General features: G+C 45.8%; 1 protein-coding gene across 1 annotated transcript; it reads left to right on the top strand.

Annotated features, from left to right (window-relative positions):
* Positions 1–3,437: 3,437 nt before the first annotated feature.
* On the top strand, positions 3,438–20,608 carry TICRR (TOPBP1 interacting checkpoint and replication regulator). Its single transcript, XM_058033743.1, has 22 exons — positions 3,438–4,085; positions 4,629–4,914; positions 5,473–5,714; positions 5,966–6,209; positions 6,723–6,858; positions 7,549–7,691; positions 8,402–8,614; positions 9,255–9,403; positions 10,141–10,235; positions 10,584–10,677; positions 10,845–10,924; positions 11,253–11,489; positions 11,904–12,000; positions 12,217–12,289; positions 12,978–13,118; positions 13,607–13,697; positions 14,193–14,254; positions 15,048–15,203; positions 15,932–16,089; positions 16,297–18,556; positions 19,764–19,868; positions 20,167–20,608. The coding sequence occupies exons 1-22, from the start codon at positions 3,438–3,440 to the stop codon at positions 20,283–20,285; spliced, it is 5,829 nt and encodes a 1,942-aa protein (XP_057889726.1). The 3' UTR covers positions 20,286–20,608.
* Positions 20,609–21,176: the final 568 nt, after the last annotated feature.

Here is a 21,176-nt window from a genome sequence, read left to right as displayed (position 1 = left end):
AGTTGCCTGTTCTCGTGCCAGCTACGTGGTAGGACTGGTATTGTGCCCTGCCCTAGAGCAGCCTTTAGACACCTCAAAAAGGCAGCACAGAGCAGCATTTTAAAACAAAAGGGAACTTGCTTAGGTACTGCAGCCACCAGCAGCTACACTTTGTGATTACTTGAGCAAAAGAGTAACTGCAGAGCTTTTCTAATCTATGCCATCACTGAAATGGCAGGGTCTCCAGGAAAGCAGCCTGCAAAGCCCTTGTGCAGACCCCAGAGGCAGCAGTTCTGTCCCATCTGCTGTCCCCAGCCCCTCTTCCCACGTGTGGAGGCCAGGAACAAAGGCTAATGGCTTTTCTGCTGGCCTGATAGTCTCACCTTGCTGCACTGCCCCTCCTTATCAGCCTGCAGATCAGCACTTTGTCACTGCAGTCCCAGCGGGGCTGGCATGCTCCACTGGCTGTCCGTGCTGTGAGAGCCCATTAAGGGACCAGCTTCTCTCCAGGCTCCTTTCCAGGGCCAGGATAGCACTGGGAAGGCTGATGGGCTGTGCCAGCACATGTGTCTGCAGCAATGCTGGCAGGGCACTCTTTACAATGGGTTAGACCACCACTGCACCCACCCTGCAAGGCTGGTAGGACACACAGGGCAGGTGTCACCATGTCTCAGTCACAAATATCAGGGTGTTTAAATGTCTTGGAAACTTCAGGCAGGTGTCAGCTTGCTCCACCACAGAATTTCTCCCATCATGTCCAGCACCCATAAGAGCTGCAAGTTTTCCCCGAAAAATTTCTGAGATGATGCTGAGGGAGAAGGAACATTTGCCTTTCTGCTCAAGAGCAGTGGGACCAGGTCTGGCAGTGTCCAGATCTCAGTTACCTTGGGTGAGGGTTGTACAGTACTGGTCCTAGCTGGGTCTCTCCCAGTTTCTCACTTTTATGAGCACTAAATATGTTTGAAAGATGTAGAGACAAAATCTAAAGCACAGGAAATCCCTCCCTCTTGCCTGGAGGCCTTGGGGCAGCTTCACCCTGGACAGGAGGGAATGGGTGCTCCCCAAATCAGTGCTCAAAGCAGCCACCACCAGTAGCCTTTGGGCACATGGGGTGGAAAATGAGGATTTGGGGAGTCCTGGAAGCCTTGATGCAGCACAAATGAGACTCTGGGCATTGCCCAGTATCAAAGGTGACTTGTTGCTTGTGCAGGTCCTTGAGGAGTGACCTGAAAGCAAAGCATCTGAGTCAATACAAAACAAAACTTTTTTCCAGGCTGGCTCAGCCTGGCAAACACTTTCCACTGGGGCAGGACAGAGTGGTGCTATGTGGGGAGATCAAACACTTCATTTAGGTCTGGGCTTTCTCATCAATTTTTTTCAGCCCCACCATTAAGTATCCCTTGGAGATAAACGTTGGAAACACGACAAAGTAAGGCGAGATTTTTTAAGATAAAAAATATTTTATCTGGATCAAAGTGACAACCACACATGAGCCAAATTCTCCAATTATTTTTCTTGAGCCCTCTCCTTCCTCCTAAGAAACAGCATTTACCAGCAAGTAAATGATTGTCCAGAAAGAACCCAAGGACTGTTTGAGAGGGAAGTTGGTGTCCTTGTGGAGCAGGTAGAGAGGGCAAATGTCTGTGAAAGCAGCACAAACGTGGGACAGCACAAGAAGCAGGGGTGTGAGCAACTCTGGCTGTCACACTGGGAAACAATGTCACCTGTGCTCAGCCAACGCCTCTGCTGGCCTTCCCAAGAGCTGGACAGGCTGCCAGAGCAAACCCACTGAGGTGGGCAGGGAAGGAGAAGGGCTTTGAGTAGCTAGCAGCAGTTGCTGTGCTGGAAGCTGTCAGGCTTTGCTGGGAAGCTGCCCTTTGCCCTGGGTTTGTTTCGGGTCCCAGGGGGACTGTGATAAGGCAGGTTTTGGTCACACTCTGCTAAGTGTCCTCAGCGGCCTGCTGGGACAGATGCCAGCGGCTGGACAATGGCAGTGACATGGTGTGGCTGGCTCCTCCTCAGGGCTCAAACAGCACAGAGATGTCAAGCAGCAAGAGATGCCAGCCCTGGCCAGGAGAAGGGAGCCCACATCCCTGGGGCTGCAGGCTGCCCTCTGCACTTTCCCAGGGACACCTGGTGTCCTTCTCTTGCTCTTGGTGACAGGTTACTCCTGCCCAGCCGAGTGCACCAGCCCCTGGTTCCAGCTCGTTAAACCCACTTGTGTTCACAGTCAGCACAGAGCCCAACGGGCCCTTTAGTGCCCCTCGTCTTTGTTGCTCTATAAATACCACTGGCTCTGGTGACACTGGTTTGGGCTGGGCTGCTCTGGCTCTGGAGGTGAGGGTGGAGCAGACACCGGGGTGGGGATGCTCTGTGGGGACTCTCCTGTGTTACCCACTGTGATCACACCGTGATCACTGACGCCACGGGGACAGACGTGCTTCGAGCCCTGCAGGGAGGGGCTGATGACAGCCCAGGGTCTTTGTCCTCCACAAGCGTCCTGTCCAGGTGCCCTGACCCTACACCTCTTCATAGAATCAAGTTTGGAAGAGCCCTTTCCAATCAAGCCTAACCACCAACAGAGCGTTATCACTGTAACCCCTAAACCGTGTCACCCAGTGCCACATCCAGATGTCTCCTGGGCACCTCCAGGGATGGTGACTCCACTGCTTCCCTGCCCAGCCTATTTCAATGCCTGACCACTCGAATAGTAATGTATTTATTTTCTCAATATGTAATCTGAATTTGAATCTGAATTTTACCCATTTGACCCAATTTTATGGGCCCTGGGCTGTCCCAGGGAGGCTGGGGAAGGAGGATGCCACACCGGCAGGACCCTCTGGGCAGGCTGGGTCAGCGCTGTCCCCGTCCTGTGCCCGCGGGCGGTTGCGGGGATGGGGAGGTGCCGGTCCGCCGGCAGCCGCGGTCCTCTAGCGGCACCGGGGGAGCCTGCCGGGGGCGGGGTGGGCAGGGCCCGGCCAGGGCCGCGGCTCAGCCCCGGGCACCGCTCGGGGATCCCGCTGTACCCGGCGAGCACCGCCGCCCTGCCCTGGTGACGTCATACCATACGATGAGTGACATCACACCGCACGCTGGGTGACGTAATGCATAACATTGAGTGACGTCACCGCCAGGCGCGCCCCGCCGGCTTTAAATTTTAAACCGGTGGCGGCGCCCAATCGGCTCGGTCCGCGCGCTGGCCGCGCCCCCCTCCGTCACTGCCTCCCACCAATGGTATAGCAGCTCTCTCCGCGCGGCTGGCCAATCACCAGCGAGCACCCCTCTCACCGCCCCACCGCTCCGCCCTCCCGCTCTCCGTTCTCCGCCAATGGGAGAGGGCGGCGCAGGGAGTGGGCGTGGCGGGGACTCGGCGGCAGCCAATGGGGGCCCGCGCTAGGCGAGGGCGCGAGCGGCCGTACCGGCGGGCGATGGCGGCGGCGGCGTGAGGGGCCCGCGCCATGTCGTGCTCGCACAGCGCCGTGTTCCTGCTGGACACCGCCGGCCCCGCGCGCCGCCAGCGCCTCCAGCGCGGAGCCCTCCGCCTGCTCACGCTGCTGGGCTGCCGCTTCGGCCTCTCCCGCCTCCGCTGGGCCTTCCGCTTCTTCGACTCGCTGGGCGGCCGCGGCGGCGCCTCGCGGGGCGGTGGGTTCCGCCCGCCGGGGCCCCGCGCCTGGCAGCGCTTCGAGGAGGAGCTGGCGGAGCGGCTCGGGGCGCGCGCCCCCGCCGCCCTGCCCGGCCCCGCGCCCCGCGCCGCCCTCACGCACAGCGGCCTCAAGGAGACGCTGCTCGACTTCCAGTGGGACCGGCCGGAGATCGCGTCCCCCGCCAAGCCGGCCCGCCGGAGCCGCAGGACGGGGCCGGCCGCCCGAGAGCCCCCGGAGGCGCCGCCCGAGGGCTTCGTGAACGCCGTGTTCCTGTTCTCGCCATGCCCGCACTCGCGGAGGGAGCTCCGGCAGTTCGTGTCCGGGAACGACGCCCCCTCCTCCCCCGGAGAGCCGCCCTCGGCGCAGGAGCTGGCGGAGAAACTCCTGCCCAGGAGTGTGCAGGAGCTGCTCGTGGAACAGAAAATCTCCCTGTTCTGGGTGGACACTGCCGACTGGGCTCAGGTAGCGGGGTCACACGGCTTTCGGCTGTGAGCACTAGCGGGACATCTGCCACGCTGCCTTCTGGCATGAGTAATCTTTGGGTGGGAGGGAACCACGCCAAGGTTCACTCACTGCCACATAATCTTCAGCAAGGGACTGAAATCTGGAGTGGAATCATCCACGTGGAGGCTGAGATACATCTGCAGTGGAGTAGCTGTACTGTGTTTATTGATGGGATGTCTTGTGATTTGACTTAGAGGGGTGTTAGAGCTGTTCAGAATTGCAGATAAGCAGCCTGATAGTTCAGGTGTGTAGATAACAGATTTAAAAAAAATTGGCTTGAAAATATTGTTAGCTTTTAATTCACTGGGAATAGTATTTACTTTGTTAGGTTCCTACAAAGGCTGGTAAAAGTCCATAAAAACACTCAGAATGCACCGTGTGTAGATGCTGTGGATATGTTTCATGCCAGCTTTTCTGAAAAAGTGCAATCTTTATTTATTTGCATGAAAGCTCTCTCACTGCCAGCCTTAACTTGAGACCTCTTTGTTACTCTTATTTCAGCTGATCGAATGCCCGGATCATGATGGCTACTGGACGATGTGTGAAGTGATTCATCAGATGGGAGGCACCATTTTGCCAGCTGAAACCTTGGTGCACTGTTTGTGTCACCCCAGGGCAGATGCTGCTTCTGGCTTCCTCGGAGACTCCAGATTCCCAGAGCCACAGGCTGTGCCTTGGACCAGGCTTCTGCCCCTGGATGGGACTTTGAACTGTTTGTTCTCCAGGCCATCCCTCTATCGATCAGTGTTCCCCCAGCAAGAAGGAACATTGTTTCTCTGCATGCCTGGTAATAAAAAAAAAGAAAAATATAGATGTGCATGGTAGTAACTGATCTCTCATGCAAGGTCCTTGATGAGCTTCCCTTGTGAATAATGTGTGTAGAAGTAATTCACATATTTCAAAGACTAGGTGTTTTTCTTTTAAAGTTCTGCTTGTGCTCTACTTCTGATATGAGGATTGTGAGCCCAGGTTTCTGATTTAGCCTCTTCAGTTTGCCATGCTCCTAGATGTTTGGATAAAGAGCTCTTTGCTGGTCCCACCTTGTAGAAGTGTACTCCCTTTTCTCATACAATTATTTGATTTAGCTAAAATAAGAACACAGATTAAAGACCCCTTCCAAAGAAAGCAGATCAGCTGGAAAGCAGCATGCAGGATGCATGGGGTCCTTCTTTAGTGGTGCTTCCATGCACTCAGCTCCTTGGGAGCACGGGGAGGAGGTCAGTTCTGCAACACACTTACTCTAGAGTATATTCCCTGTTTAATCTTTTAACTCACTTTTCCATTGAAGTTGTCTCTTCACCTTGATGGAAAAGGCTGCTTTCAGACTTTATCTATCCTTGCACAGGAGGGAAGAAGCAGGAAAGCTGTGCTGTGATCCTGGAACCTCTTGCCATGAGCCAAAGACAGCTGCAGTGTCCAGTCAGCATTGTTGTGAAAGGAACCTTGACAGGCTGGAGCTTGGCACAGGCTGGCCACTTCCTCACAGAGAGCTGGATCCTGCAGAGCTCACAGCCTGAGCAGGGAGAATGTAGCAGCTCTCTGTTTCATCAGCTGTTGGGGAGTCTGGTGGCTGAAGGACTGCACATGGTAAATGTTCATCTTTGCCTTAAACTGATGCCTGCTCTGAAGTGAACTGTGGCAGAAGGGCTGGCAGTATCACTTTGTGAAGACAGTAATAGACACTGCACTGCAAATTGCTCATTTGAAGCTAAACTCAGAACATTTTTTAAAATCATGTGGCTATAACCTGCTTTAAAGGTATCTGTGCTCCTTAGGTCTCTGTATTTCTAGGTAATGTAAACTCTTCTCTTTTTCCCTTTTTTTCCTTTAAAATGCAGATTGCTGAAGTATCTCTGTCTAAGACTTGGTGCCCCTCCACTGCTGTTCTGTCACCTCTTTCTGGGGATGCTGCAGTTCTGACTGTGCTTGGTCCTGAGAAGACAGCTGAAATTCAGGGATGCAGCCTTGAAGGAGCTGTAGTGGAAGACTCTTCCCAAGACTCTGCTACTCACCTGCCAGAGATTGTGAATAGTGTGTTGAGTAAAATTGACATGTCAGTGGAAGATTCTCTGGCCAGTCTGGGTAGGTGTCAGGAAATGCAAAACTCACCATCTTTTCATTATGTCCAGAAAAAAAATCTAAAGTTAATGATTTTCTCCTTGAAGAGTCTATTTTCTGGGACTTGTTCATTGTGTCATCTGTAGCTAAGGCTTTGTGATGTGATGCAGAAAGAAATCTGTATGAGTGTAGCTTTCTTTTTCATTATTAAGGAGTAGTTTCCATTAGCTTGCAGATAAAGCACAGCTACATGTGCCTGAGCACATACTGTTAGAAGGAGGATTCCTAAAATGTGTCACATGGGCCATCCCTGACCAGTAACATTTTTGGGTCGGACTGCAGCAAGGAGGCTGCTTTTACATGAGTGTTTTGTGTTAGAGTGAATCTTCTGATATCATTGAATACATCTTTTGATGTATTTGCTATGAAATTGTCTCAAGGATGAAAGGTTTGTGAACCTCTGTCTTTGAGCTTCTGTGAAGCTTCTGCCACTTAGTTCAGCTTTTCTCATTTTTGGATATGTGTGTGTCTGTACAGGAGAAGAAGCTCCAGTGCCAGAGTGGGTGCAGCGGGAGCTGTCCCATACAGGGGGCTGGCATCCTTCAGTGCTGGAAGCTTGGTATCCTGCATCCAATGCCTGTGGAGCAAGCTCAGATCTCATGGAGTCCTTCAGGTATTTTTCTGGATGTCTTTGAGCAATAATCAAGTATTTCTGCTTCCTATTAAGGGAGTGTGGTTGTAGCATTGCTTAGAGTTCTAGAATTCTGCTTTTATTTCTGTATTCAGTTTACTGGTGGCTAATCTCTTAGTGGGGTATACAGACAAAAGAAACTGGGAACAGGATGTTTGGGTATGAGTTTGCATGGATTAAAATGTTGGCAGTTTCAGAAGGTATAAAGGTCATTTAAAATGACCTTAAGCAACTTGGGAAATGACAAATTTTAGCTTTATGGGATGGTAAGATCCAGTGCAAGATACTGAAGATATGGTTGTGTTCTCACAGTTGGTGTTTATTTGGAATGGATAAGCTTGCTTTCTTCAAAGAGCTTGCTGAGTGTAACTAAAGAGCCTAATGCAGGGTAGTTTAGAGAGCACAAAGCTGCTCATTTAGTTTTGTGGTACAGGTCAGTGCCATATCCATTGTACATTATTGTAATGCTTGTTTCCAGCATTTTAAGAGGTTTGAGTTTTCTGCATCCTCCTAAGTGTATTGGGGAACAGGTGTTGGAAGAGTTACTAGTGTGTGCTGCTAGCACTATATTGCTCCAGACTGGAATCTAGAGAATCTTGTTTCTTTCCACGGGAAGGAAGGGATATGCCTCCTACTCCCACCTTTTGATAACTGTATTGTTCTTTCATACAGGCTCCTGCAGGTTCCTTGTGCTAACAGGAAGGATGGTGCAGACCAATCTGATGTGGAGCTCTCAGAAAGTCTGTCTGAGCTGTACCAGAGAAAATTCAGTGAAACCTCTGCTGCAGCTGGACCAGGAAATAACAAAAAAAGACGTACGTATAGTTTGGGGTTATATGTGTGTGTTGTTAATAAAAGATGATACAAGAACTCCAGAGATCTGTACTCTTAACTAGTACCATGCTTTAGATATTTATCTGGGGACAGTCTCATTTGCTTATTAATATTAGGTTAGTCCTGTAGTAGAGCACAAATTATTGTTATTCAGGGCTGTGCAGTGAGTGACAAAGCTGCTAAAAGCAGCATGCAGAGCTCTGCAGTTTAATTAGCTGTTGAAACAGGGACTTCTCCAACTACTAGTAAATATTGCAATTTTGTTCTAATTAGACAAATAGAACATTTTCTTTTGTAGAAGAGTTTAATCATTGCGTTTCTCTACACTAACTACAGTTGACTTTACCTTAGCCTCATGTATCTGCAAGTCCCGCTGTCAGCTGTTTCTATTTCTGTGACATAAGATTGCTGCCTATATATATATATATATATATATATATAAAACTTCTGATTAAACCTGTGTAAGTTCTTATGCAGAGCAATATGCACCTGGCTTTTCATTTGGAGAAGTAGCTGCCTGCTACCCTGCCTATATGTTAATTTCACAAAGAAATACCAACCTTTTGGGCCATGTTTTCCTCTAGGAGGTTACTAAGGTCACATAATCCAGAATTTAGTGCTGTTCTCTCCCTTGGATGGAGTTCCTGCCCCAGTGTGCCTGATGGTAGAACTCTCTCTTGTGGCATTTTAGGTGGGGTTCCCCGAACTCCAGTCAGGCAGAAGATGAAGACCATGCCCAGATCCCTGCAGATGCTCAATGCAGCAAGACTGAATGTAAAAGCTCAGAAGTTTCAACCTGATGCTGTGCCACCAGCAGTGAATGAGAAGGTTCCACAGAAGCATTCAGCAAAAAGATTGGATGAAAAGGTGGAAGGAAAGGCAAAAGCACCTAAAATATCAATTGGTGTGTGTTAAGTCCTATTATCTTTCTGTCTTGATACATCCCATATGAGCTCTTATATCCTGATAGAGGAGTCATAGAGGATTTTTATGGAAGGGAGAGCAAAGGATAATAATGGAATATTCAGTACCAAGGAGCAGATCAGTGTTTGAGTTTCTGTATCCTCAGCATGGCAAGAGTAGACATTTTTCCCCACCCTTCTGCCATTTAGTTTCTGATTCTTTATAAACTGTTACAGCTGCTTCTGGGATTAGTTTCTTGCCTTGTATCCGTCTGAAAAAAGCAATAAGGATTTACTTTTAAAATTTTTTTAACCAAAAGAAATAGAGGGAAGCACTTGTCAAGGTATAACTGGAAATATATTAATTAGGCAGAAATAAAGGGCATTTCTTGACTGCTTCAGTAGCCTGAAAGTTTGCTGATTTTAAGCAAACTTTGTTGATTATAAGACTAATTTAGCTTATAGTATGTCATGGGCCTGAACCTGGGTTAGCCTCTGTTAGTGTACTGTGGTCTGGATGCATTTTTACTGGAGGAAATGTTTATTATTACCTCCTCTGTTCCCTGCTTCAGCTGGGGTGAGGATTTTATCAGGGAGGTGTGGTGAACATGCATTTAGCTAATGGAGACCATTTCCTTGCAGATTTCCAAACAGAGGAGGAGCTGCAGGCCCACTTGACTGCCAGCTACCAGAAGGCTGTTGCTGAGGGAATTCCCTCATCTGTGTGTGCCCAGAATATGATCATGGCCATTAAAAGCTTCTTGAAAATACAAGATACCAAAGAGAAAGAGGTAGGTGTCAGCATGTAGGCAGGGTTGTTACTGATCTGGAAGTTAAAATTTTTACTATTTTGGGCTAACTTTCCTTCATATTCTCTGAGGCTTTATGTGGAGGTGCGCCATGGTCACTGACTGCTTCTATCTGTGAGGACACAATAGTGAAAAACTGGATACTTGTAAAATATGTAGGAAAATCCAGTTCAGTTATCAGTTTAGAACTTTGCTAAATGTTGCAAGACATCTTTACTTCATATTGACCTCCTTACAAATTCTGATTTCAAAGACAGTATTTAAAAAAATACATTCTTGCAAACTGTATTTTAAAGAAGATGCATCTTTTGTTTTTGCATTATGTGGCAAATCTGGGCCTAGCTTTGTCAGGGAAGAAAAATTCTTCAAGGTATTTCCTACAATTTTAGCACTATTTATAGGCTTACAGTAATCTTAAACCAAAACTGGTAAGCCTGGGATTAATTTAATGAAAACGCTGTGAGAGACAAATCCAAAGTGGATCCAAAGTGAAGAAGGCCTGGAGCTGTGAGCAGGAAACCTCTGTGATTTCAAGCTTTAAGTTGTTTTATTTTATAACTCTGCTACTGAAACGAAAAGTAATTCCTTTCCTTGAAAGAAAAGGAAAAAACTATACTTCCAAAAGAATTGGTTGGGTTGGTAAATGGGGGACAAGGGAAGAACCTACCCTGCAGATAGGGAACAGTTTTGAAGTTCTTGCTGTCATGATGTGTCTGCAGGTGGCCTGTGTGGGAAGAGTCAGAAAACATCTCCTGAAGACCAGCAAAATGCTCAGACAACAGCATGGCTCACAGAAGGAGACCAAAGTCAGAGAGTATGAGACACTCTATTTACTTCAGCCTCTGAGATACTGTGGAGTTGGTTAGCAGTTTTTAATGGTGGCTTTTTTGTACAGCTGGAAAAGTATTTACATGGGACAAATATTTCAAGGGTTGCAGTAAAACCACTTCATTAAATGCAAATATACCCGTGCTGTGTGATAAGCACTGCAGCCAATATCTGCAGTGAGGTATCTCCCTTGCCACCCAAATGAAATGCTAAGTAAATATTGCTGTCAAAAGGAACCACTTCCCTTCCCATTGCTTTTTTGAGCACACCTTTTGCAGTAAATCTGCTGTTTGCAGTAGAACAAGATGTGGTGGGTAATTACTTGTTTCCTTAGGTGCCGACTTCAGGTATTTTTGCGCCTTGAGTTGTGCCTTCAGTGCCCTTCACTGCAAAGCAGCGCTGAGGAAATGGAGCAGCTGTTAGAAGAGGTAAGTAAAGTATAAACCAGGTTGTGTTTCTGCATGACACTAGAAATGGGGATCTGGAACCTGCTTTTCCTTTGATTTTACACTATTACTTCATATTCCTTACTAAAATATCTGGTGCTGCAGCTGGCACATCTTAATCCATTTTGCCACCTGACCTTCTCTTCCAGGTGACAGATATGCTGCGCATCTTATGTCTGACTGAAGACCCAGCCTATCTTACAAAGTTTCTAGAGGAAATATTAGAAGTGTAAGTTATTTGGCATGACTTACTTGGTATTGCTGGGGACTATGGTTTGGGCCAGATGTTGTCTGTGAGTAGAGAGCAATCAACAGCTTTGATTTACTGCATCTTTGTAATTCTCAGAAATTTAGATGGGTTCGCTTTATTATACTTACATTTTGGTTAAAGTAAAAGTAGCTGATAAACAAGTAAATTAATTTAAAAACTCAGTTGATATTCATTTGTTGTTTTTAAATGGACATGTAAGGACAAGGATTTAGTTCACACCTTGAGTTTGAAATACCAAAGTTTTGAGGAGGGACGTATTTCATGTGTGTTCTCTCTGGTGCTCCAGGTATATGAATTCTATACCGAAGACCCTTGGAGATATTTATTATGGTCTGGGTACACAAATTCCTCCGAAGCTAGCATCTGTTCTGCCTTCAGACTTCTTCAGTGATGACTCCATGACTCTGGATAGCAAATCTCCAGGCCTTCCTCTCTCTTTATCATCTGTCTTAACTCCCAGTGCTGTTCGCTCTGAGGGTGATCAGCTGGAGGAGCTGCGCACCAGATCTGCCAAAAAGAGAAGGTACTAAGTCCAAACAGGAGGCAGCTTTTTGTTCACTGTAAAAAATACAGTCTTGATTCTGTATCTGTATCTTATGCAAAAGTAGATTTCAGGAGCATCGTCCATGAGAGGAAACGCATGCTATGCTGTGCAGTAGCTGACCTATACTGTTAAAGCTAAAAGTGATTTACTGGAGATCTCTGTGTTGGGAGTTCTGTGTTCATATGAGCAAATTGTGAATGAATTCCAATACCAGCCTTTTTATATTGCAAACCATATCCCAGTATTGTAGTAAGTGAAGTATCAATGTAGTTTGCAATTTGAATTTAGGTAAACACATCCTATCTCTCGAGTCACACCTAAGTTTAATTGTCAGTAGGTTGATAACTGTGCTGTTGATCTCATTTTAACTTAATTTTTGTGTGTTTTCTGAAGGAATCATGTGTTAGCCAGACACAGGAGCATGACAGAAGCACCACAGAACTTGCGTCAAATTGAGATTCCCAAGGTAGCCAAGAACCCCATCAGAAAGGTAAAATTCTTCCAGAAGGATTGTCTGTGAGTTGTGATGCTTGTGATGCAAAAACCCTTGCTCTGTATTCCCTTACTAAGTGTGCCCTATCAGCTGTACAGAGATAAAATTGTTTTGAAGGAAAAATTGAAATAATGTGTTCAGAGCTTGTAGTTAATATTCATACTTAAACATAGCATTGCATTGCTGCTGAGGCTGATTTCTCATTTGTTTCAGGAGAACTCCCATTCTTACCTTGCCACTGAGAAGTCCCAGCAGATGCCTTTGCTGCAGAAAGAGGCAGGGCAAGGTATATTGACTTTTGGCTTGTTCATGGAAAGGTGCATCTTCAGCACATGTTGTCCCTGTAAATTTTACTGAGCCATGGTGAAATTATGCTGAGGCATGCTGGAAATCTGAAGGAAGTTTTGCTGAGTTGTGCAGAAACTTTGAGGGGAAAAAATATGTGGTATTCTGTGTACTCATACACAGAAAACTTAAATTTTGTATCCTCAAAAGAAAGCCTTGACTCTTGAAATGATTTCCAACTTCTCTGTCCTGAAAAGAAAATGGGAACAAGAATGAACTATATTTGAAAATAGGATATATCCCCACAAATACTTCATAAAAATAAATCTCATGTGTTCTCCGAACCAAGATGTGCTTTGGTTGAGATTTTGTAGTGCACCTAATGTTCCACATGGGACACTGACTGTCTGCTTTTCCTGCTATGGCATCTGCTTGTAGCTTATTGCTGGAATAATGCAAATAATAACAAATTCAGAAGAGAAGGCTGGAATAGATTTAGAGGAGGACATGTTCCAGTAGCAGGAAAAACAACTTCTCAAAGCTTTTTAGCCTCTAAAACCTTGTCTTTCCATGCTGGTATATTGTTCTATCCCTAGTCACCTAACAAAATTACCTTTTTTTTTTTCCTTTCTTTTTTTTCTTCTCTTTTCCTAGTAATTTGATCTTTTCTTACTTTTCTTGTCTCACAGAGGTTACAAAAGTAAGGAGGAATCTCTTCAATGAAGAGATGCTTTCACCATCAAAAAGGTCACTGAAAAAGATGCTTAGAAGCCAGTCAGTATCTGCTGTGGAAGGCCTAAAATACAAATGCACCAGTGAGGGCAGCAAAGGTAGGATATGACTTGCACATGTAGAATTGTTGAGCTTTTGCTAAAATTCCTGTTTTTGCATTCTCAATTCTATGAAACAATTATGATCTGTTTTTATTGAAGGATAAAAGCATTGCTGTGGTGTTTGGAGGGTGAATAATGATGATGTTAAAATTGAAACCTGTTTTTCTAAACTTTTTACATCTTGTAAAGAAAATTAAAAATGCTTGGTTTAAAAGGGATCTGTGAAATGAAGATGAGTAGTGAAAGCTATCTCAGTAGGTTAACTATGTCTGACATGGTACAATATTGAGGGAGTGGGAGGGAGGTGTAGACCCTGGACTGAAATAATGATAGCTTGTGAGTACTGGGAGACAGCACAGTGGTTCTGTATTGACTTAAGGATAACTATTATCATTCTAAGCTGAAGCCTGTACAAAACTGTATTTATTTATTTGTTGCAAGTGCTTTATAATGGTGTGATGTTACAGCTCTTGCATGATTTTTAGATCATCGCAAGTTATTGACCAAGAGAGTTGCAGAAACGCCACTGCACAAGCAGGTGTCCAGGAGGCTCCTGCACAAGCAGATCAAAGGCCGGTGAGTTCTTTCTGAATTTCTTCAGTAACTAATTAATGGCTATGAGCAAAATTACCAGGTATCATTGCAGTCAAAGATCATCTTCACTTAAGGCAGTAAGAGAACCAGTAGAGGCTAAATGCCATTGCTTAAGTGGGGGGAAATACTGCTTGCTTCATCTTGTAAGTCAGGCTGCTTTCATTCTTGAGCTAATGTCTGTTTAGGTTCACTTGCTGATTCAAGGGCTTATGAGGGAACGGCTCCTGCTGTATTTTGTGGGCTCCAGGCTGAATTGTAGCATTTTCTTTCATGTAGACCTGTTACCTGTACATATAGGTAGCTACCAATACTTAATTACATGTCAATAGGAGGCAAAGTGCTTACTGGTCACTCAGAATAGCCTACAACACAATATATTGGTGTAGGATAAAGCACTGCTTCTTACTCTCTGTGGCAAGTTCTGTTCCTGTACATGTGCTCAGTATGCTAAGCCCAAAATGTCTGTTGTTTCTCAAGGTCTTCTGATCCAGGTTGTGACACTGGTGTTGTAGAAGAATCTCCAGAGAAGGCCATATGTGGTAAGCACTGATTTTTCGTTAAAGGTGGTTTGGCTCTGTAGTATGTAGCTCATGAGTGTGCTTTGATTTGGCTAATTCATTAGAAGTCAGTCCAAAAGTGTTGTACTGTTCTGTTCTGACAGAACCACTTGCTGCTCACTGCTTTAACAGCTCTGTACAGTTTAAGTTAAGAAAGAGAGGTAGATAGCAAATCTTTTAAAGGAAAAAACGTGAAGGACTTGAAGGGTGAACAAGATTCTGAGCTGCTATAATTACTGTCAAACCAGCACATGCTTATTTTTAATGTAACTTCACCATGTTGTGCTGTGACCCTGCTCTGATTTCTGCTGTAACAGACAGCCACCTGGCTCTGGGGAGTGCCTCTTATGTTGGCTACTGCTGTTCTTTTTCCCCAGAAGGGAAGAAAATAACAGCATGTCTGGGCAAGCAGGGAAATGAAATTTTGCTAGCAAGAAGAGACAAGAGCATTAACCCATCTTTTAACTTGGATGTAACTTGCATTGAACATGGTTTTTCTAGCATTCCTTTTCATATAATTTCTAAAGAGAAATGAGAGTAATCGTGAGTTAGAGGAGGGGCATCTTACTTGAGGAGATTTGTATGCATAAATATTCCAAAATCCTCGAAAAAACTGAACCTTTGCTTCACTTGCTTGGCTTCCTGGGTGAGACAGGTTATCTGTAGAGAAGTTTCTTCTGAGGGTCTGTTCCTTGCAGTTGTGAACTGTTCCTGATGATGTGCCCATTGCTGAGTGGGAAAGAAGGCTCAGTCTCCACTGTCCTTGCCTTTTCAGAAGCAGGTTTGAGAAGAAGCCCACGCATCAAACAGCTGGCTTTGAATAGGACCTGCTCTGGTGCTTTCTATTCCACTACACTGCCCAGCTCAAAAAATTCACAGCACCTCCAGCAGGGACAAGAAAAGGAGAGCTGTAAACTGCAGGATGTAGAAGGTACTGAGTGGGATTTGAGCAGACTGATACTGCTGATCTGAAAAGCTGACACGGATAGCTCTGAGTTTGATTTGATTTGGCTCTACAAGAGACCGTAAGAAGCTAAGAGCTGTCATGTAATATCTTCCCTAGACAGAAATTCATTCTCAGTAATTATTTTTTAATTGGTAATCTGAATTTTGAGGATGGTAAGGCAGCTGTTTCTATGATGAATTCACTGCCAACTTAACAAACCAGTCAGGCCCATCTAACAGAATACCACTGATTGTCAGTCTGTATTCCTTAAAAGCAGTGAAATCCTTGTAAAATATGGGACAGAAATCCTATAGCTTACTCTGTGGCAGCATAAAGCAATGACTGATGGGATCTTCTTTGGAGGCTTTCTCAGTAGGATTATCAGCTAAAAATGGTGACACTTAGTTCTTTATATTCTACTTATTAGAATCCTTAGTCATGAACCAGAACTATCTAAAGCTACAAGCTATAAATAGAATAAGAGACCGAGGTATTTTATACCTTTTTTTACCATTGGAGCACTCTTTCTAAAGATGGGTATTAATTTCATAATGGGAAATAACAATAATTCTGGTGAAGCTTTAACTCTTGGTTAGAAAAGAACATGCCAGGGATATGAGCTTTTTACACTACTTTTCCACACATCTGACGTGACTCAGACAATTGTGGCACGTTACTTTGTGTTAGTTAAATTGTGCTGTTCCATTTTATAGGCCTTAACCAGCATTCAGAGAGCCCCCCCATCCAGAGTCCCAAGAGGTTTTTCTTTGGTGCAGTCATTGACATGGGTAGTCCAGCAGGGAAGCCTTCACCTGGAAGGAAGAGAACAAGAAAAGATTCCTTACACTTAGAGGAGCTCACCTCATGTCAGGTAGAAACAGTTACCTACCTCCTTTTCTCTTTCTTCCCATCCTTGTTTTCTTCACCATTCATCAGCATCTTAGATTTTGTGTTTGTTAAGTCTCATCCAATGAGTTTTTTATGTTTCAAGTCTTGGGAAGTAAATATGAAGATGGATAGATAATAGTCCTGGAGTAGAACAAGCATGATTCTTTAATACATTATTTTTCCCCTGCAGACTCCTAGCAAAACACCTCACAAATCTGCCCAGAAGCCACTGAATTCTGCCAGCAAGCTCCCAAGGAGATCGCCTCGCATTGTCCACAGGACGCCTCAGAAGCTGGAGAGGACACCTGGCAGAAGCCCAGCAGCTAAGCAGAATGTAGCTAAATGTTTGGGGAAGTGCTTTTCTCATCCTGCACAAAGGATCAAGTCTCCATCTGTGCTAACTGACAGCAGGAGGGTTCACTCAGTGCAAGTGACTGCTGAGGACTTCTGTGCAGCTCTGACAATTTCCCCTCCTTTCAATGAGCCTGCCTGGCAAACACCAAAACGTGAAAGGTTCACAGCCTCTGTATTACCTCCAACAGATCCAAATCCTGTTTCTTCTCCTCCCTCTGCCACCCAAGAAAGGTGTTTTACAGAACTTCAGACTCCAAGACGTTCCTTGAGATACCTCTCAAAATTAGCATCTCCGGTGAGTGCTCGGAGGCAAATCCTCACAAAGGAAATTCAGGAGCAGTCAGATCAGTTATCTCAAGCACCTAAAAGGACACCCAGGAAACTTGAAGATCCTGGTTCAAAGTTATGTACTAGCTCACTGAGCACAGAAATACCTCAGCTTGCTGTGAGGCCAGAGCCTCTCTGCAGTTCTGCACTCCATGAAGGTTCCACAAACACTGTGACAAGCTGCTCTGCTTCCCACACGCAGCCTGGGGAGTCTGACTGGGAACCTGGTGCATCTCAAAAGACTCCAGGTATTACTGGCACTTCACTGGGGTCCCTGCTTCACACACCCAAGCAGGCCAAACGTGAACCAGGTTCTAGAGGAGAGAGCCTCAGGGGTGCAACACTTAGAGAAAATGAGGACAGTCGTCGTGATAGTGGTGGTAACTGTTCTGTGGAAAGCCTTCGGCTTCATCAGTCCCAAGTTGCTGAAAATACTTCTGTATTGGAGAAAAATAAACAGATGGATAGAGTGTCTCAAAAGTCTCCTTCAAGGGAGGACTTGGAAAACTTGGAAAACCATTTGTCTCCAAAGCCTTTTGCTGGAGGGCAGGAACATGCACAGAATGCTGAGAGAGACTGTGAGCCATCAGTTAAGGGGGAGAACTGCAGTGCAAACACCTGTGAGTCCTTCCTAAGCCATTTGCAAACAGTTCATAATGACTTGGAAGCAAGAACTGTGCTGAGGGAAGAATGCATGGGAGTGAAAGCTCCGAGTCTCAGGAGACGCTCCAGATCGGCCCTGAACCCCTCCCCTCCTGTGCAGAAGTCTCCTCCTGCCTATTCCTTACGCTGCACTGCCGACAGGAGGCAGCGGGAGGCTGCGGCACGCATGGGGGAGCCCCAGCTTGCAGCCAAGTTCTCCACTCCTGAAAGTCGTGGCAAACTTCCTTCTGCCAGCCCACCAGCCTACGAGGTGGAGATTGAAATGCAAGCTTCAGGCCTGCCCAAGCTTCGCATTAAGAAAATTGGCTCTTGCTCATCCTTGGAAGTTCAGCCTGAAGCAAGTGCCAGCAAAGCCAGGGGAGGAGAAAGCCCCTTCAGTGATTTTGCTATGACCTGGTGCAGCAAGCACCCAGGAAAACTAGCAGCTGCCTGTGTCTCCCCATCCTGCTGCCGTTCCTTCCATAGCACACCTGGGAAAGGTGCAGGACAAACCTACATATGCCAGTCATACACCCCCACAAGCTGTGCCTCTACTGTCACCTCCCCGTTCCCACTGGAAGCAGTTCTCCAGACACCTTCTCCAAAGCAGAAGGGGAAGAGTACTCCTGATGCCATCAATGACTGGCCTCGGAGGAAGAGAGCAGCAGGCAGCACTGCTGGTGTGAGCTGCAGTCAGGGTGAGAGGAGTGCTGATGATTGGATATGGCCAAGAGAGAGAACAATGAGGATCTCAGAAAACTGCAGTAGCAAAGTGACAAATCCTCTTGGGGAGTTTGAACTGGAAGGGATTTGCAGGCTCCAGGATCAGGCATCTCCTGGTGACTCTGAACTGAAGGCTGATGAGGACTCTGTCATGGGAACCTTTGGCTTGAAATCTCGGAAGCGGGTCTTTACCTACCTATCACCAGAAAAGGAGGAGAACCACAGTGCCAAGAGATCATGTCCTGATAGGGGCAGCTTGGATCTCACTGGCTTTTCCACAGATGAGAGCAACAGAACTAAATCAAGGACAGACTCTGTACTTCCTGAGAAACCAGGAGCATGTGCCCTCAAAACACTGGAGCAGCACAGTTGTCTAGGGGATGATGATGTCTTCCTTTTGTCAGGTAATTAAATGGCACAAAATACACTCCACTGAAATTCAGATGTGGTTAAAAATGGGGGTTAGACTAAAACAAGAGCACAGTTGTTTCCCATGTAATTATCTGAGGGAGACTGAGGTGAAAGGGGAGTGACTTGTAGATGACATGGAAGATAATTATGTGGAGAGGCAGACTGGATATGAGGAGTATTAACGATGGAAGAGAGATCAGAGAAATATGAAAGAGCAGAAAGCTGGAGGAACTAAAAGGAAAGTTTGAGAACTTGAGGAGAGAGGATCCCAGTTGCATCCAGCTGGTGATTTGTTCAGGTTTGTGTTGATACCACTGCCTGTTTCTGCCCAGCATTCAGCTCTGAGGCCAACAAGCCAGTCTTAAGTATAAAGCTTGGCTGTTTCAGTGCTTCAGACTGGAGTCTTGGTGGGGTTAGTCCTGTGGATGTTGGTGTTTATTGATGCTCCAGTTGTCTCTGCCCCTGGTGGTGGGCCACTTGAAAGAAATGCTACCAGAAATTATTCTCGTGCTAGCAATAATGTATCAGGAGGTAAATGGATTTAAGCTGTCTCTCTGCTTTTGCTGTAGGTACAGATGATACTGACCTTGGTGAAACAGGCTGTTCAGCTCTGTAAACAAGGCCTTGTGAATTTCAAATACTTAATCCAGTATTGCTGTAGAAATTACAGGGGGCTGTGGCAGGTGTTGTTCTGTAGTCATTGCACAAAGCTTTGGTGTGTGTTTTCTCTTGCAAGGAAAGATTTGTATAGAGAGGCAGTGTCTTACTCAACATTATCACAGAAAAAAAGGTGACACCTGGAAGCAACATTAATCCATATTCAGGACATGAAATAATAGATTTAAGATGGTCCTGTGAGAGACTTTCTGTACCTACAGACCTCGTGTTTGTATTTCTATATAATTGTGGTTTTGTAATAGTTTTCTTCCAGGAAATGCGAATTACCTGTGTTTATTACAAGTGAAGTGATTTTCTGCTAAACCAGCTAAGAAAATTAAATGTGCTAAAAGCTGATTCCAGACTGCCATTTACCTTTCTCAAATGCTAAAACAGCACTGTGTCAGCCTAGAGTTTATTTCAGATAAACTCCAAGTAACACTTATGCTACCTCAAAACCGACATCAGTATAAAGGCTGTGGTGAGACATAACATTTGAGTTGTTGAGTATTTTTGCTGCAGCATCTCACTGTGCTTCTCCAGGCTCCACCCCACCCTTGAAGAGTGGACTTTGTGCCAGCAGCCTTCGAGCCCTGACCCAGTCTCCACTGCTGTCCCCACCGCCGGCTCAGAGGAAGCGTGTTCAAGGTAAGCACAGGAGAGGAAAGGCTGGGCTCCAGCACATAAGAACAAAATCATGCTGTGCTGGGGCTGGGCTTTGGGCAGAAAACCTCTATCTGCCACTGCTGTGCTCAGTATCTCAGTCTCACATGCTTACAAGAAACTTGGCATGAACTGGGAAGTTTGGGAGGAGAGAAAAGTTGCTGAAGAATGAAGAGAGGGTAGCTACATGGGAAGTGCAACTTCCACCTGGTATTTGGCTTCTTGGAATCACCAGTGAATTCTGGTAAACTGTGCCTCTCATGTATTCTTTCTGTTTTTGTAGAGGAGGAATCTGATGCTGTCCAAATTACTGCCAACCAGGAGCTGTCTCCATTCCACATCACGATTCCCAGGAGGCGTTGCCTCAGCAGGACATACTCACGGAAAAAGCTGCTCAGCTGAAGCTTGGAGCCAGGCCAGCATGGGAAACTGTATTATCCCAGCTGTACAACACACCTTTTAACAAAGACTGGTATTTGGTGCTAGACTGGAGCTGCCTTGTGTTGGTAGGACACTGAATGCAAGCACATGGCAGTAGAAATAAGGACCACTCTAAAAATTTATGGTTTCTTCCATCCATTCAAAGCCTAGCTTGGTCTTTCTGCTAGTGGAACCTTAGAGTGAGTTCTGCAGTGAAGGGCCAATTCTCCCAGGTTAAGAGGGAGAATTGTCACTTTTCTCCAGCTCTTGTAGAATAAACTGATGAATTTTCATGGTGTCCTTTAATCCAAAAATCTGTGTTTGGCTTGAGGGATGTGGGCTGCAGGAAGGAGGATGCTGGAGGCGAACGGGTACAGAACAAGCTGCGTGCTCCTGCTGTGTCTTGTCCTGATACTAAATGGATCCCTCTGTTAATTGCTTCCAGTTTGCCACAGCTTAGTGGGAAAATAACAAGCAGATTAATTAATTAGCCAAGTGCCAAGAATTCAGAAAAGGGGAAAGATAATTTAACTGGGAACATCTTTGTAGATCATGAATGGTTTGGTGTATCCGCTCCTGGCTACTGCTGGCTAAGCAGATGCTGATGGAGTGACTTCATTGTCCTTTTCTGCAAACTTGCAGTAAGCCAGAAAGAATTGGCTGGGGAAGTGTCCTTGAGAAGTAAAACTCGGATGGAATAACTGGAAATGACAGTTTCAAGACTACTCTTTACCAAACTGAGTCATGGATTAAAAAGTGATTTAGTTGCCTGTGACACATTTGTGTTCTAACCCCATGAAGAGAGCAGGAGCTGTGGTTCAGTGCCTGAGATGTAGCCTACAAGGGGCTAAAATTGTGCATAATATTGGAAGG

This window comes from Melospiza georgiana, chromosome 13 (genome assembly GCF_028018845.1).
Source record: "Melospiza georgiana isolate bMelGeo1 chromosome 13, bMelGeo1.pri, whole genome shotgun sequence".
NCBI classification, from domain to species: domain Eukaryota; kingdom Metazoa; phylum Chordata; class Aves; order Passeriformes; family Passerellidae; genus Melospiza; species Melospiza georgiana.
The sequence above is the reverse complement of the archived record's forward strand: the minus strand, read 5'-3'. Positions and strand labels throughout refer to the sequence as shown.